The sequence below is a fragment of the Macrobrachium nipponense genome, chromosome 26, assembly GCF_015104395.2.
Source record: "Macrobrachium nipponense isolate FS-2020 chromosome 26, ASM1510439v2, whole genome shotgun sequence".
In the NCBI taxonomy this organism is placed as follows: domain Eukaryota; kingdom Metazoa; phylum Arthropoda; class Malacostraca; order Decapoda; family Palaemonidae; genus Macrobrachium; species Macrobrachium nipponense.
This window is the reverse complement of record NC_087215.1, coordinates 64,614,327-64,629,573: the sequence shown is the minus strand read 5'-3', so window position 1 is coordinate 64,629,573 and position 15,247 is coordinate 64,614,327. Positions and strand designations below refer to the sequence as shown.

The following is a 15,247-nucleotide window of genomic DNA, read 5'->3' as shown; positions in this document are numbered from 1 at the left end:
TATCTTACTTTCATTTGATAGAAAATCTCAGCTACTCATTCCCTTGCCCTTGTTGAGAGAAAGAGGTAGTCTGTTAGGTCTCCATTCTCCTTTTATTATGAATTGAAAAGGGAAATGAGAAGAAAGTAATTGTCTTCCTCACTCCAGTGCAATATTATTTGGATAGAATAATTATGAGGTTTAGGCCTAAAGTTTAAGTGCTGGCCCATTTCGGTTATTCATCACCTTTTTCACTTAGACTGGAAAGCAGCTAACTTTAAGGATTTTCTTTTCCAGAGAATAAATCCACAAGTTAAATGTTTTGTTAAAAATCATAGCATTTTTAAATACAATTTACAGGAGTGCTTTCTTCTATTATTACAGCATGGGTTGTTTAATGACTGAATGCATGCCCAAAGATTGTTCTTAAATGAGGTAAAATTTGGAGCAAGGATGGAGGTCATTGGAAGAAAGCAAGCTAAGGCTAATAATGTGTGCACCATGCTAAGCAACTGTAGTGTCCCTCTACATGGAGAATGCTTTCTAAAGCAATGTGTTATTGTGCAGGCAACAGAATTTCTATTTATATGGACAACTCGGTCATTGAAAGGTTGGAATTCTTTTCCAACTTCCACTTTCCCAGATTTAGGAATCTTCTCAAGAATTAAGACTGCTGCTCCCTTTGTGGGACAGTCCTATTCTTCCTTTTTTTCATTCTTTGGGCCTGTGCTAGAAAAGTACATTAGGCTACTTATCCCATTGGCATTTTATTATCAATTTATGTCAGAACTTCCCTTTCTCAGGTTAAATGTTAAACAAGTTCTGCCTAAATTCCTGTCTGGTCTATCAGTTTTCCACTGTGTATATTCTGCCACGAATTTTGCTTAGTCAAACTCATCGCCTATCTTTTATCTACATTTTGAGTTCATTCTGCAGTTGGTTTATCTTACATTTCTGGCTGCCTGCTTTCCTTCTCATTAAGGCCTGCCCATACGCTCAACAAATTCTATTTGATGTGAAAGTCATAAGTGGAGAAACCGCAGATAAGGTTCTGACTTTTCCCGCTTCTGACGTCACATCGAGCAGAGTTTGTCGGGCAAAGCTCAACTGTGTGGACAGGGCTTTACATCTCAAATCCATCTTTCAAGATCTCACGGGCCTTTGGACTTGAAAATCTGCATATACGTACATTAAATGGTGTGGCTAGTAATATTGTATTTTATCAAAGTTTATCAAAATACATAACATGTTTCTAATAAATTAATTTGGTGTACATATTCATATTTATACATGTACTTAGTGATAAACATACAATGCTAAAAGTATTTTTATCTTAATTTTTTTTTTCTAGAACTGTGAGGTGGTGAAAGAGTGGGTTGGACTTCGGCCCTGCAGGAAGGGTGGAATCCGTGTTGATACAGAAGAGATATTTGTTAAAAATCGTCATATTCCTGTAAGATATACTTGAAACATCATTGTAACCTTAAGGTTCATTGTAAGAATAAAATTTACTTTATTTTAATATTAAAATATATGTAGACCATCCTTCACTAGTTAGTCACTTTTAAATGGTGGCAAGAGGTTAATTTTTGTGAATGGTTTTTTTTCAGTATGATGAAACTATGTAGTTTTATCTCAGATACCTATATATATCTTACCTTACCCTAAATTTTCTTGCAGAAGGTATACAATATTTTCATTTGCAGCCAATAAAATTCCTACTAATCATCACTGTAAAAGGAGCCATACTTAAGATATTTAAGTGTATAATTTCCATACTTGACTTTTGCATAATGCTTGGAAAGACTTTGCTCCTCGGCAGCTACAGGTTTTGCTTTCTATTCTTCCAGGTTGTGCATAACTACGGACATGGAGGCTGTGGAGTTTCAACATTTTGGGGGTGTAGCAAGGAAGCCGCTTCTCTAGCAGTAAATCTTATTCAAAAGTACTACGGATCACCCAGCAAACTCTGAGGCTCAAGTCACAATAGAAGCCAGTACAATTCAGTTATTGTAACTTCAGGCTGTATCAGATCTCTGCTTATCATATATAATGCCCTGCTTGATTCCAGATAGAAAGGTAAACCTTCATTCATTTCACCAGGTTAATGACTTTAGCCTTATGTATATCTAGAGATAAGTGTCATAGCACTTATAATTGGCATATTTGCAGTCACCTGGTTGGGAAAGCTTTACTCTTGGTAATCTACCCAAAGGAATAAAACCACCAGCTTACTAAATTCCAGTCTAATTCACTACCTGGGTACTGTACAGTGTCTACTTAGGAGCTTCACACAGTTCCCATAAATCCTGGCTGCAAGTATCATGTTGGGTGGCAGCTTTGGAAGACTTCCGACCTTAAATAGCCACTTGGTTGAATGTATAGAAATGAGTATGTAGTGAAACATAATTCAGAAGCACAACTACAGTAATTTGTTACAATACAAACCAATTACAGTGGGGGGCCCGTATTCGCGGACTCGCACATTCGCGGATTTCTCTCGGGAAAGTTTCCCCGCATTATTCGCAGAAAATTCGCAGTATTTTTCTATGAGAAATAATCCATTAATTCCTGGTTTTTTTTTATCAATTTCATCATAAAATGCACTTTTTGTGATAAAACTTAAAAAAAACCAAGTAAGAACATTTTTAGTGGTTTTTCCTAGTTTTAACTAACAAAATAGGCTGTTTTTAGCGTTTTTATAAGGGTTCCAAACATTCGCGGGGGGTGTGTGTGTGTGTGTGTCTGGTACGCATCCCCCGCCAATAAGGGGGGACCACTGTACTTACAGGCATTGAGCCTCTTATCTCCATAGCTAGTTGGCACAACACTAGGGGCTTACTGAACCCAAATGTATGCTCTGGGGTGAAACAAAGGAATTTTCTTGTGGAGTGTGAGTAATGTAGTTGCACAAAAATTTTGTAAATCTTGTAAATAATGGGTTTGAAGTGAAAAATTTTTTAAAGTAAATTTTCAATTACAAAACTATTTTATATAGTGTATAGGTATGTATGTTTGGGTTAGGTTTTTTCTTCATCTGCTTTAGTCGTATATTTAGAAAAAAATACTCGTGTACACTTAGGAAATGGCAGGACATAATGCAGCTGTAATTACAGCATCCATATAACTTTTTTCCAGATAAGTTGTTTGTGTTGACATGAGTAAGGCTTTCATAAATAAACTTTCTGCTTGCAGTTTTAGCCAAGTATAAAAGGTTTTGAAAAAATTCATTCTTTTCTGGGAAAGTGTAATATGTACTAATGATAATACAATCATCATACATTTATTACAGTTCATGTAGTATTGGCCTTTCCAAACTTAATGAAGAGATACTACTTGACCATTATGTTGATCATTACTCTTCAAGCTAACAGTTGAAAGTTCCAAAGCTGTGTGCGCTAAACTGAAAAAAGGATATCTGCCAATAAACAAAACCAGTACTTTTCTTTGGCTTATTACCAAAAGTTTTGCAGATGAACATAGAAGACACTGACCTGCAGTAAAATATTTTTCTTTACATTATTACAAAACTGAAGTCCAGCCAGCTGTCAAAGGTCGCTGTTAATGTTCCACTCCAAATATTTTCTCATATAAATAGTGGTTATGGAAATAAAACTAACTTATCCACTACAATGAATATATTAATCACTTTATAAAACCACAAAATTCCATGCGACTTCAGGACCGTTTTTTTATTTAAAGAAATTACTATTGCATCAATTACAATAAAATAAATTGAAAAAAAAAATTATACCTTTCATTTCTATCCCCATCAAATTACAATTACAGAGGTACACATTTAAAGCTATGAAAAGTGTAAAGCCATAAGTAAAAAATAACCCTAAAAAAAATAGGCAGCAAGTCATTTACTTAATAGCAACAAACTAGAGTTGCATTTATGTTAACTCACAGGTTTATTTTCTTTATCGCCATTCTTATCATCACCAGGTTTCTTATTGTGCTCCTCAGGTTTCATTGCTGGGAAAAATAGAACCTCCTTGATATTGTGAGAATTAGTCAAAAACATTGTTAATCTGTCAATACCCATGCCCCATCCTCCAGTTGGGGGAAGGCCATATTCTAAAGCTGTACAGAAATTCTCGTCTATCATCTGAGCTTCATCATCCCCTGCCGCTTTGTCTTGGGCTTGCTGTGCAAATCTTGCCCTTTGATCTAGAGGATCATTCAACTCTGTGTATGCATTACATATTTCCTTTTTGGCAACAAAGAGTTCGAATCGCTCAGTTAAACCTTTGATGGATCGGTGGTACTTGGCCAGAGGACTCATAACCTGTGGATGATCCATAATAAATGTTGGGTAGATACACTGCTCTTCTAAGAATTTCCCCACAAGCTTATCTAATAGTCTTGCTGCTGTTCGTGGTGGTGGACACTCAACTTCATGCTTCTCACACAAGTCACTCAAAATTTTGCGTGATTCTTCTGTGTTTAACTGGTCAGGAGGAGGCAATTTTACATTCAAGGCCTTTTCCAAGTCTGGGAACATATGGAGTCTACGATAAGGTGGTGTAAAATTTATTACCCATTCATCACCAAATTCTCCTTGAGGCTGATACAGGACTTTGTATGAACCAAAAATGCTGTAAACCATGCCCGATACCAACTTTTCTGTTAATTCTATCAAATCATTGTAGTCAGCATATGCCATATAAAATTCACAGGTTGTAAATTCAGGATTGTGGGTAAGATCAATACCTTCATTTCTGAACTGCTTTCCAATTTCATAAACTCTGTCAATGCCACCAACAACCAACATTTTTAAATATAATTCTGGAGCTATTCTAAGGAAAAGATTCATGTCCAATTCATTGTGATGGGTTATAAAAGGTTTTGCAGTAGCTCCTCCTGCAATAACATTCATCATAGGTGTTTCCACTTCTAAGAAACCAAGGTCATCAAAGAATTTACGGATATAAGAAATAATATTTGCACGGACGATGAACTTCTGGCGAACATCAGAATTTATAATTAGATCTAAATACCTTTGTCTATATCTGGTTTCCTGGTCTTTTACACCAAAGTGAAGGTGAGGCAGCATATGCAGGCAAGGGGTTAATACCTCTATTTTAGATGGTCGGATGGAAAGTTCACCTGTTTTTGTACGCAAGGCTAAACCTTTTACGCCTATAATGTCTCCTCTCCTGATTTTGTTGCAATCCTCCATAAAAGATTCTTCACTTTCATAAAACCTTAAATTTGCCATTACCTGCAAAATAAAACACAGTAATGAAAACTCCTCCAGTTTACTACACTTCATCTTTGAATAGAAAACTACTAATCCTTATTCTATCCTGCAAGTTCTAAAGTTTTCTTTTATACGTACAATAAAAAAAACCATTAACCCCAATCATTTTTTTAATATTTCGAGGTTCACACTGCTCTATCTTCAAATATAATACTAATAATAGTAGCCTAAACGTCCGATTACTGTACAGTATAGTGAAAATTTTCTTACTACACCCTTCACTTACTATTCAAGTACTGGGCGCTTAAGATATGAAACACTAGCCGATAATTTTTACAGTCACAAGAAAAATCTTTCATTACTCCGAAATACTATCCCTACTTATTTTTCTGATCTTGATTTTACTTGTTCTCTGGTGCGTTTCCATTTTCTATCTTTCCTCTCCCATTAGTAAGCATTTGGTGGTTTTCCCTCCATAAATGGCAGCATCTTTTTATGACAACTAAAGGTGTCAAATGCCACAATGCATTTCCCAAAATGCATTCTTATTTTTGCCATCTCATTACCGTTCAACATTAAAATGAATGACAAAGAAACTAGTAGTGATAAGTAAGGAGGCTTATTACTTCAGGCATTCAATAATCGTAAGTATGTCTTCAAATTTCAAGTTAAGTTCTGAAGTTACAAAAATGACATGAAGAGACAAAAGACTTGTCACTATTATCAGCCATTCACAATGCCAGTTAATTTGAAACTGACAAATGGGGAAATACCAAAGAAATCCAAAGTAGTAATAAGCAAAATAATTTTTTAATTAAAATTCATAAGCATGACAACACAAACCAAAAGCTGTTTAAATTTCTGATGCCAGCAAATGTGTTTGTACATTCATACATACCCTAGGCACTATTGCATTTATCTTTTGGGTTGTAATAATAAAAAATGAGAAAATTCAGTAAAAGCATAAACGAGAATAGGGATAAAATACATGTAAAAATTCCGAAATGAAGATTAAGGGAATCCTGACAGCCTACACCTCAAGACATGCAACTGTGTATAATTGCAAATCCCAGCTCTTCACTTTGGAAGCAGCAGTGATGAATGTTTTAGTGTAAGTTAACAGAATTTCCTGTATCATTTATTTTGCCCGTGCTTCATTAAAATTTTACTTTATTTTCCTTTTTAACTTAATAACCAACTTGTACTGATTTACAGGGTATATTAAAGGTGGGATGAAGTAGTTACCTGTTGGGGTAAGTGTTTTCTAACCTAACCACTGAAATCTGGTAAAATTACTATCTGGCACTCGGCAGGTCCCAATAATGTCAGATTAGTGATGGTTAACCTGTATTTCACAGGCTAATGACTTCCAAAGTAAAGCCATGCAATACACATCTCATAAGATCTAAAATTGATAAAAACATGCTTATTTTTGACACTTAAAAAAAAAATGTAAGATAAGAAGTACATACTTTGTACATCCAAACTTTTCTTTTTACTCTCAGCTTAACCAATTTTTGTATGGGGTCGCCGTTATGAGCGAGTCGTCTCCATCTATTTCTGTCCTGTGCATCATTCTCATTAATACCTTTCCATAACATATCTTCCCATACACAATCACGCCATTAGGAGATGGATAACATTCATAAAGCATAAGAAGCTTAATTTACGTGTGAACACTCACCTGCAATTTGACATCTTCAGCCCTCAAGTCGTAGAATCGTAACTTCTGGCTGCTCTCTCTTATAGCATGAACTCTCCCTGCAACTGTGACCTCTTCTTTCCCTTCAACTTCTTGTTGTAAACTATCATATGTTTTAATGAAGTCGGAAAGTGATGTTGACACATGGAATTTGTGGGGGTATACAACTTTTCCTTCATCTTTTTGTTGCTGAACATATTGTGTTCTTAATTTCAGGTATTCATTGGCACTTATTTCCTCTTCATTAACCTAAGAAAAATGTGTAAATATGAGAAATACTATAAACTGAACATACATTGTTTAAACACAATAAACAGGAAATATGGTATTGTTATGATACAATAAAGTTTTATGCATACTTACCTGGCAGGTATATATATAGCTTATCCTCTTGACGCACTGGCAGAATTTCAAAAACTCGCGGCAAACCGCTAGTACACTGGTAGTTCAGGTGATGGCCACCCCGCTCCCGTGGCGCTGGTACTTGGAACTATTCCCGTTTTCCTCAGATTTTCTCTGAACCCTGTCTCCTGAGGGGAGGAGGGTGGGAATTTAATTATATATACCTGCCAGGTAAGTATGCATAAAACTTTATTGTATCATAACAATACCATTTTTATGCATGACACTTACCTGGCAGGTATATATATAGCTGATTGACACATTTGGAGGTGGGTCATAGACAGCAACATCGTCATAATTCAAAAAATTAACTAAATTTTTTAGAACTATGTATTATGTTCCTTACCTGCTAAGGTAGCTGACTTCTTGTAGGTCCTGCCTCTTAGCCTGCTAAACCTTAGTAGCTCTCAACTAGGACGTGACCTGTTTGTTGAGAAAGCTAACAATAAGGGCCTGACAACTGGACGTGACCAATTTGTTGACAGAGAACCCTAGCCCTCATTTACCACGGGCAATATTCATGCTAGGAAAGTTTAGTCACCTGAACCACACACACATATAATAAACACTAACCAACAGACTGAGCTGGTCTTAACCTTCTCAGACAACCATAAAAACACTATAACCTAATTAATATAAAAACCTAGCATGTTATTAGGTTATGGGTGGAAACTCCTTTGCCCAGTACTGTACCTGAGGATACATACGGGCCTAACGTTTGACAATTATCAAAAGTTGTCTTCACGTCTCTAAGGTAATGAGAGGCAAACACAGAGTTTGTCCTCCAATACGTTGAATCTATAATGTCCTTGAGGGCTAAATTTTTCCTGAATGCTAAGGACGTAGCTACTGCTCTCACCTCATGAGCTTTAACTTTAATTATACCGAAGCATTCCTCCTGACAAAGCAATTGAGCATCTTTAATGACTTCTCTTACAAAGAAAGCCATTGCGTTTTTAGACATAGGTCTAGTAGGATCTTTAACGGAGCACCACGGAGAACATGAAGTTCCCCTAATGCTTCTTGTTCTTTCTACGTAAAGCCGTAAGGCTCTTACTGGGCAAAGAACCCTTTCTTTTTTGTTCTTGACCTACCAGATCAGCCAGTCCTTCAATCTCAAATGATCTTGGCCATGGATGCGAAGGATTCTCATTCTTTGCTAAGAACTCCTGTTGAAAAGAACAAACTGCTTTGTTGTGCTTCCATCCTATTTGCTTGTCAATAGCTTGCAGCTCGCTAATCCTTTTAGCTGTAGCTAGGCTACTAAGAAGATAGTTTTCTTCGTTAGCTCTCGCAAAGGCGCACTGCCCATAGGTTTCGAACTTATCCGTCTCCAAGAATTTTGAGAACGACATCCAAATTCCAAGAAGGGGTTCTGCACCGTCGATCCTTCTTTGTATCAAACGATCTGAGGAGATGCTCTAAGATTCTGCGTACATTGGGGACAGGTTTGTTAAACCTCTGTGTCATAAACACTGCAGACAACATACACTTATAGCCTCTAATCGTCTGATTAGCCAAACCTAGTTCTTTCTTCAGTATAGCAGGAAATCTGCAATCTGTGTCACAGAGGTACTGGATGAAGAAATCTTCCGATTCTTACACCATTTACGGAAGTTCTCCCACTTCGACTGGTACACTTTGATAGTCGATGGCCTTCGTGCTCTTGCAACTGCCTTCGCTGCTTCTCTAGAAAACCCCCTCGCTCTGACAAGTCTTTCGATAGTCTGAACGCAGTCAGACCCAGAGCGAGGGTGTTCTTGTGGAACCTGTCGAAGTGGGGTTGTTTGAGAAGATCTACTCTCGTGGGTAGACTTCTCGGAGAATCTACTGTCCATTCCAGTACCTCTGTGAACCACGTTTGGGCCGGCCAGTATGGGGCTATCAAGGGTCAGCCTTGTTCCTCGACTTTCCCTGAATTTTTTCATTACCTTTCCTAAAATCTTGAACGGGGGAAAAGCGTACGCATCTAGACCCGTCCAATCTAGTAGGAAGGCATCGACTGCGACTGCAAGAGGGTCCGGGATTGGAGAACAATAGTTCGGTAACCTCTTCGTCGCTGCGGTAGCGAAAAGATCCACTACTGGAGTGCCCCAGAGCTTCCACAGTCTCTGGCATACTTGAAGATGCAACATCACTCCGTGGAAAGCACTTGTCCGTCCCTGCTCAACAGATCCGCCCTGACGTTCTTCTCTCCCTGAATGAACCTGGTGAGCAGGGTGACGTTTTCTCTCTGCGACCAAAGAAGAATCTCCTTCGCCAGGTTGCAAAGGGACAACGAGTGGGTTCCTCCTTGTTTCCGTATATATGCCAGAGCTGTGGTATTGTCCGCGTTGATCTGCACCACTTTGCCGCTGATCCACGGTCTGAACGCTTTCATAGCCAAGAAGATCGCCATCAGTTCCTTCCTGTTTATGTGCCATGCCTTTTCTTCTTCGCTCCAAAGGCCTGACTCCTCCCGAGGGCCCAGCGTCGCTCCCCAGCCTGCGTCTGACGCGTCGGAAAATAATATCCGGTCTGGGTTCCTCTGCTGGAGTGACGTACCCTCTGACAACCTCTCCGGAACTAGCCACCACTTTAGTTCCTCCTTTATCTTCGAAGGAATTGGAAACCGGAAGGAATCTGGTTGCGATCTTCTTGGCCAGACTTCGTTCAGAAAGAACTGTAAGGGCCTCATGTGAAGTCTCCCTAGTGAAATGAACCGCTCTAACGAAGAGAGTGTCCCTTTGAGGCGCCGTGCACAGCCCGAAACACAGGGCTTTGAATTGATAAATCCTTCCCTGGATCACGAATCTCAAATATTTCCTGGACCTTGGATGAATTGGAATATGGAAGTACGCATCCTGAAGGTCCAGTGTTACCATCCAGTCCCCTGGTCGTACCGCTGCCAGTACTGAATCGTTCGTCTCCATCGTAAACTTGGTCTTTTCTACGAACAAGTTTAGCTGGCTTACGTCCAGTACCGGCCTCCAACTTCCTGATGATTTCGGTACTAGAAACAGACGGTTGTAAAACCCTGGGGATTCGTGATCCAGAACCGGTTCTATTGCCCCCTTTTCTATCATGGTGACGACCTGATGCCAAAGAGCCTCTCTCTTCTCTAAATCGATGTAATGAGCCCCTAGGGCTCTCGGAGCTGTAGCGAGAGGTGGTTTCTTGAGAAAGGGAATCTTGTACCCTTCCTTCGCTACCTTTACGGACCAAGGATCCGCTCCTTTGCTTTGCCAGACTTCCCAGAAGTCTAAAAGTCTGGCCCCCACACAAGTCTGGAGGACTTCTGACTCATTGTTTGGTTGAAGTTTTGGCCCCTCTTTTGGTTGGAACTCTTTTCCCTCTAAATGCTGGTCGAGCGAAAGTCCTACCCCGAAAGGGCTGCTGTGCTGTCTTCGTATCCTTCGTAGTCTTATTCATGACCTTAGAAGGTAAATACTTCCTTACCGATGACGTAAGAAGATCTTGAGTCGCCTTCTGAGTGAGGGAGAGAGATATGTCCTTAATGATCTCTTGCGGGAAGAGCTGTCCTGACAGAGGAGAGAACATCAACTCCGACTTTTGCGCGTTCGACACTCCTTTAGCAGCGAACGAGCATAAGAGATGTCTTTTCTTCAAGACGCCTGCTGTAAAAATTGAAGCCAATTCATTAGCTCCATCTCTCAAGGCTTTATCCATACAGGACATAATACTTCTCGACAACTCGGATACTGACGACTCTTCCATCTCCGAAGTTCGAGCCAGGGCCCCCAACGACCAGTCAAGAAAAATTAAACACCTCAAAGGTCCTAAAGATACCTTTGAGTAAATGGTCGAACTCCGACGAAGTCCACCACACTTTGGCTGAATGCAAAGCATGTCTACGGGAGCTATCCACTATGTTGGAAAAGTCTCCCTGGGAGGAGGCAGGCACTCCCAGGCCAAGACTTTCCCCCGTAGCATACCAAACACCAGACTTCGAAGCCAACTTGGCCGGAGGAAATACAAAAGAAGTCTTCCCCGACTCTTTCTTCTCCTTCAACCACTCATTTACGCGTTGAAGGGCTTTCTTGGCCGAAATGGACAAAGTCATTTTCAAAAACGACGATTTCTTGGCTGTCTTCGTCTTCGAAAATTGCGACAAAGGCGATGGCGGGCCTGAAGGTTGAAAATCTCCTTCAAACAAAGAAAGAAGGCACTCTGTTAGCCTCCTGTAGTCCGAAGAAGGAGCTTCCGTCTTGTCCTCTTCCGCACTCTCCGCAAATTCTTCCTCCTGCGAAGAAATATCTTGAAAACCAAGATCCTGCTGACTCTCCAATTCAGAGTCCTTATGCAGCTCCTGTTTAGAAAGCGAATGCGGCACTGACTCCCTATAAAACTCCTCTCTTCCTTGTCGAGACAATGTTTTGACTTGCTGCCGCCTGCGTCCTGCGTCCTCCTGAACGTATGCGTCCACCATGCGTCCATCACTTCTCCTCTTGCGTCCTGCGTCCTGTACTTCGTCCTTCTTAAGGGACGCACTGCGTCCTGGATCGCGTTGTACGTCCTGCGTCCTCTTGGAGGACTTAACCGGGAGAGACGAGTCCTTACGTCTAACCGAAGGTTGTTCGGGCTTCTCCCATGATTGAACAATCACTGCCAATCTCTGCTGCATGTCCCGCAGCACCTCCTTCGTTTCCGCCTCCTTACGAGACTACCTGATGATGAGGAGATCGAGGACGCACCGGGCTAACACGAAGAGGCGAGCGGAACTTCCAACTGACGTGAAATCCTCTTCCTTTTGATAGGGATCATCTCTTCATCCTCCGATGAAAAAATCTCAGGGCTACTCCACCCTTCTTGGTCGAAAGCCCTTTCCTCCTGTGAAGAGGACGGAAAATAAGACCTCTTGAGAGGACGCGATACTTCCGCGAACCGCCTACTCCTTCCCGAGGCTGAACTATCCGAAGAATAACGGCACTTCCCAGTATCGCCTTTTCTATGGCGTACTGCAGCAGCCTGGGACTTATCAACAGGACTGCCTGAAGGGACGACTGATCGCAAGTCAACCCCTCTCGCCTCCCTTCGACTGTCGACATGCCTTCTCCCTTGGGTCTGGGAGCTTGACAGAGGTCTCGGTCTAGGAGCACGAGAGAGACGATCAGGCGCCCCCTCCACAACACTGTCACCAAACACTTCACTTTGTCTGTTAATCGTTATTTGGTCTCCCATGGACGCAAGGGCAGCGAACACTTTCACTATTTGTGGATCAGTAGTATCCTCAGATACAGCAACTGGAGCAGGAGAAACCTGGGGGGAAGGTGCTACATCTACATGTGAAATGAGCTGGAGAAGACACATGCAAAGATTCATCCAAAGGTTTACTCGAAGATCCCGATCTTTCACTCCTAGATACAGATCTTCTAACCCGATCTTTTTCTAATCTCTCCACATACTTCATAAGAGCCTTCCACTCTTTCTCATTCAGACACTGACATTCATTGCACCTATTGTCCCACGTACATACAAACTCCCGACACTTCTTACAAATAGTATGTGGATCTACCGATGATTTCGGCAGTCTCACCTTACACCCTTCTTTCACACAAACTCTAAACATACTTCCTGAATCAGACATACTAAACAAGGTCCAAACAAAATGCGATTGCCTCTCTAACTTCGTGAATACGATACCAATATCCAAAAGTCAGATAACGAGCAGGAAATTCTAACAGAGAACCAACAACGATGTTGCCGGTTCGGCTGGCAGAGAAAATCTGAGGAAAACGGGAATAGTTCCAAGTACCAGCGCCACGGGAGCGGGGTGGCCATCACCTGAACTACCAGTGTACTAGCGGTTGCCGCGAGTTTTGAAATTCTGCCAGTGCGTCAAGAGGATAAGCTATATATATCCTGCCAGGTAAGTGTCATGCATAAAATGTAATATTTAAACTTGCACTGTAGTAGACTAAATAAGATTCTTGGAGTAGTGTCATCAGCTTTACTCGGTACAAATGCTTTTTTTAATCTCTGAAAGGAAAACCTTCACAGCAAGTGATGACCATCAAAGAGAAGTTTAATTTTTTTTTATGTATAACACAGCAGACCAACAGGAAAACTGACAAAAAATTAAAAAACTTCCTGGCTTATACTACTACGTATCTTCAAAAGCAATCCAGTGTCCTTATTCTTAATAGGGGAAGGGAGTTGGAGATAAATAATGTTCCTTAGTCATCATTACATTTACTGCCTACCAAACAATGTTCATAACTACTAATACAAGTCTACTCTCTAAATTTAAAAAAAAATTGAACTTAGGAAAATTTCAATCCACAGACTTGTATAAATTTCCTCAATTTTAACCTAAGTGTGTAAACTTTCTTAATGACTGAAAAGCCTTATAACCACAAAACATACAAATACTTTGAAATATCTGAAAGTTGCCCCACTGCAATAAATTTCTGGGAAAATGAGGCTTTAAAACTTTGTTATCCCTAATCTAGTATATAAAGAAAAACTTTTGTCAAGTATTAATACTGAATAGTTTAAGCAGGCCATTCAAACAATCTATTCACCTCTTGTGAGGATGGCCAACATCTCTAACAAGTACAATATCATTAAGATGAATGGTTTCTAAAGCTGTCACATGTAATATTTCATATGCATAAAAAGATATGAGGCACACTAGTTTCAAATATTATACACAAGATACAATACAAGTGGATATAAAAATGCATGATTCTGTAAAGAATGTATGACAAATAATTACATGCACCTCCTCAAATTAGCAAGGAAAGAATTCCAAATACTTCCCACTGTCTTGTGGCTTAGCAAAAAGAAAAATATTGAATACTTTCCACTATGCCTTGAGGCTTACCAAAAAGAAACATACACACAACACTGAGGATATTTTTGTGCCAAGCTGATACTTATATGTACGGGTTAAACTCCTGCTTAAGGGGGCCGGCCGGCTAATGCCACTTTTTAAGGACAGGACTTTGATATTCATACCACTTAATAAGGTGACTTGGGACATCTTCAAACCGCATATGATTTTCGCCTCTGACCTTCGGTTTTGTGACGCCAGGGTGATTTATCCCGAAAATAACCTTTTTCAAATTCTATCTCCTCCCTTGATATTTAATATTAAGACCTGGGATTACTACCATATATAGACCTGATGTAGACCTCCAATCAAATGGGGATTTTTTTTTCTCTAAAAGTCATTTTTTTGCTAGATATGAATTTTTCAATATGGTAAAAAATAAACCCTATAAATCAGGAGAAAAAAATTTATAAACAAAAGAAAAAAAAATTGGAAAAAGGGGCTCTATTTGATTGTTCTATAATGTCTTTCTGAGTTATATACCAAATTCCAATGTTATAGCTTTAAAACTAAGTGAGAAGATAGATTTTGAAGGTCAATAAGTATAGTTTTGAGATACAGGCGTTCAAAGTTTTCCTTCGTATTTCTATAAAGACAATGTTAATAAATAATGATTATGAATGTATATTTCTTTTGTTGTGTATTAATAAACCAAAACTATTTTATTTATAATTTAATCATAAATGATGATCCCTTTGCTCATATATCGTAGCCTGGGGCACTGCTTGAGGCAAGATGGGGCACTCCTTCCTACACAATTCTCTCTCCCCCCTTCACTAACTCGGCTTATTACAGCGAATTTTCTTCTGTATGTTAGCGAGATGTTTTCCTTTTATATTCCTCTTTGGCATGATGAAATTCTTGCCGAAACAAAGATAAACAAACGTAAATGCAAGAGAAGAGAATGTCAGAGGTGAAACTCGAAGGTGTACTCTTTTTACAAAGACAATTTAATAAATCATGATTATTATGAATTTCATATTCCATTTTGGGTATTAAAAAACCAAAACTGATATTTATCATAAATGAAGATCTCTCTGCTCAAAGATCGTAGCCTTGGGCAGTGTGACGTGTGCTGTCAGGCAAGACGGGGGCGTTACTATGCAACCCTCCCCTCTCTCTT

The 15,247-nt window shown here is 39.6% G+C and overlaps 2 protein-coding genes across 6 annotated transcripts in view; one reads left to right on the top strand and one right to left on the bottom strand.

Annotated features, from left to right (window-relative positions):
- LOC135200346 (D-aspartate oxidase-like) overlaps positions 1–2,592 on the top strand; it is a 34,678-nt gene extending 32,086 nt beyond the window's left edge. For all 4 annotated transcript variants that reach the window (XM_064228928.1, XM_064228925.1, XM_064228926.1 and 1 more), the window contains 2 exons: positions 1,331–1,432; positions 1,830–2,592. In XM_064228928.1, the coding sequence (XP_064084998.1) occupies positions 1,331–1,432; positions 1,830–1,952 (225 nt within the window). In that variant the 3' untranslated portion in view covers positions 1,953–2,592. The remainder of the gene's footprint in view (positions 1–1,330; positions 1,433–1,829) is intronic.
- Positions 2,593–3,599: 1,007 nt separating this feature from the next.
- The window catches only part of LOC135200345 (lysine--tRNA ligase-like), a 29,257-nt gene continuing 17,609 nt past the window's right edge, over positions 3,600–15,247 (bottom strand). For both annotated transcript variants that reach the window (XM_064228924.1, XM_064228923.1), the window contains 2 exons: positions 6,870–7,136; positions 3,600–5,206 (listed from right to left, as the gene is read on the bottom strand). In XM_064228924.1, coding sequence (XP_064084994.1) covers positions 3,881–5,206; positions 6,870–7,136 — 1,593 coding nt within the window. In that variant the 3' untranslated portion in view covers positions 3,600–3,880. The remainder of the gene's footprint in view (positions 5,207–6,869; positions 7,137–15,247) is intronic.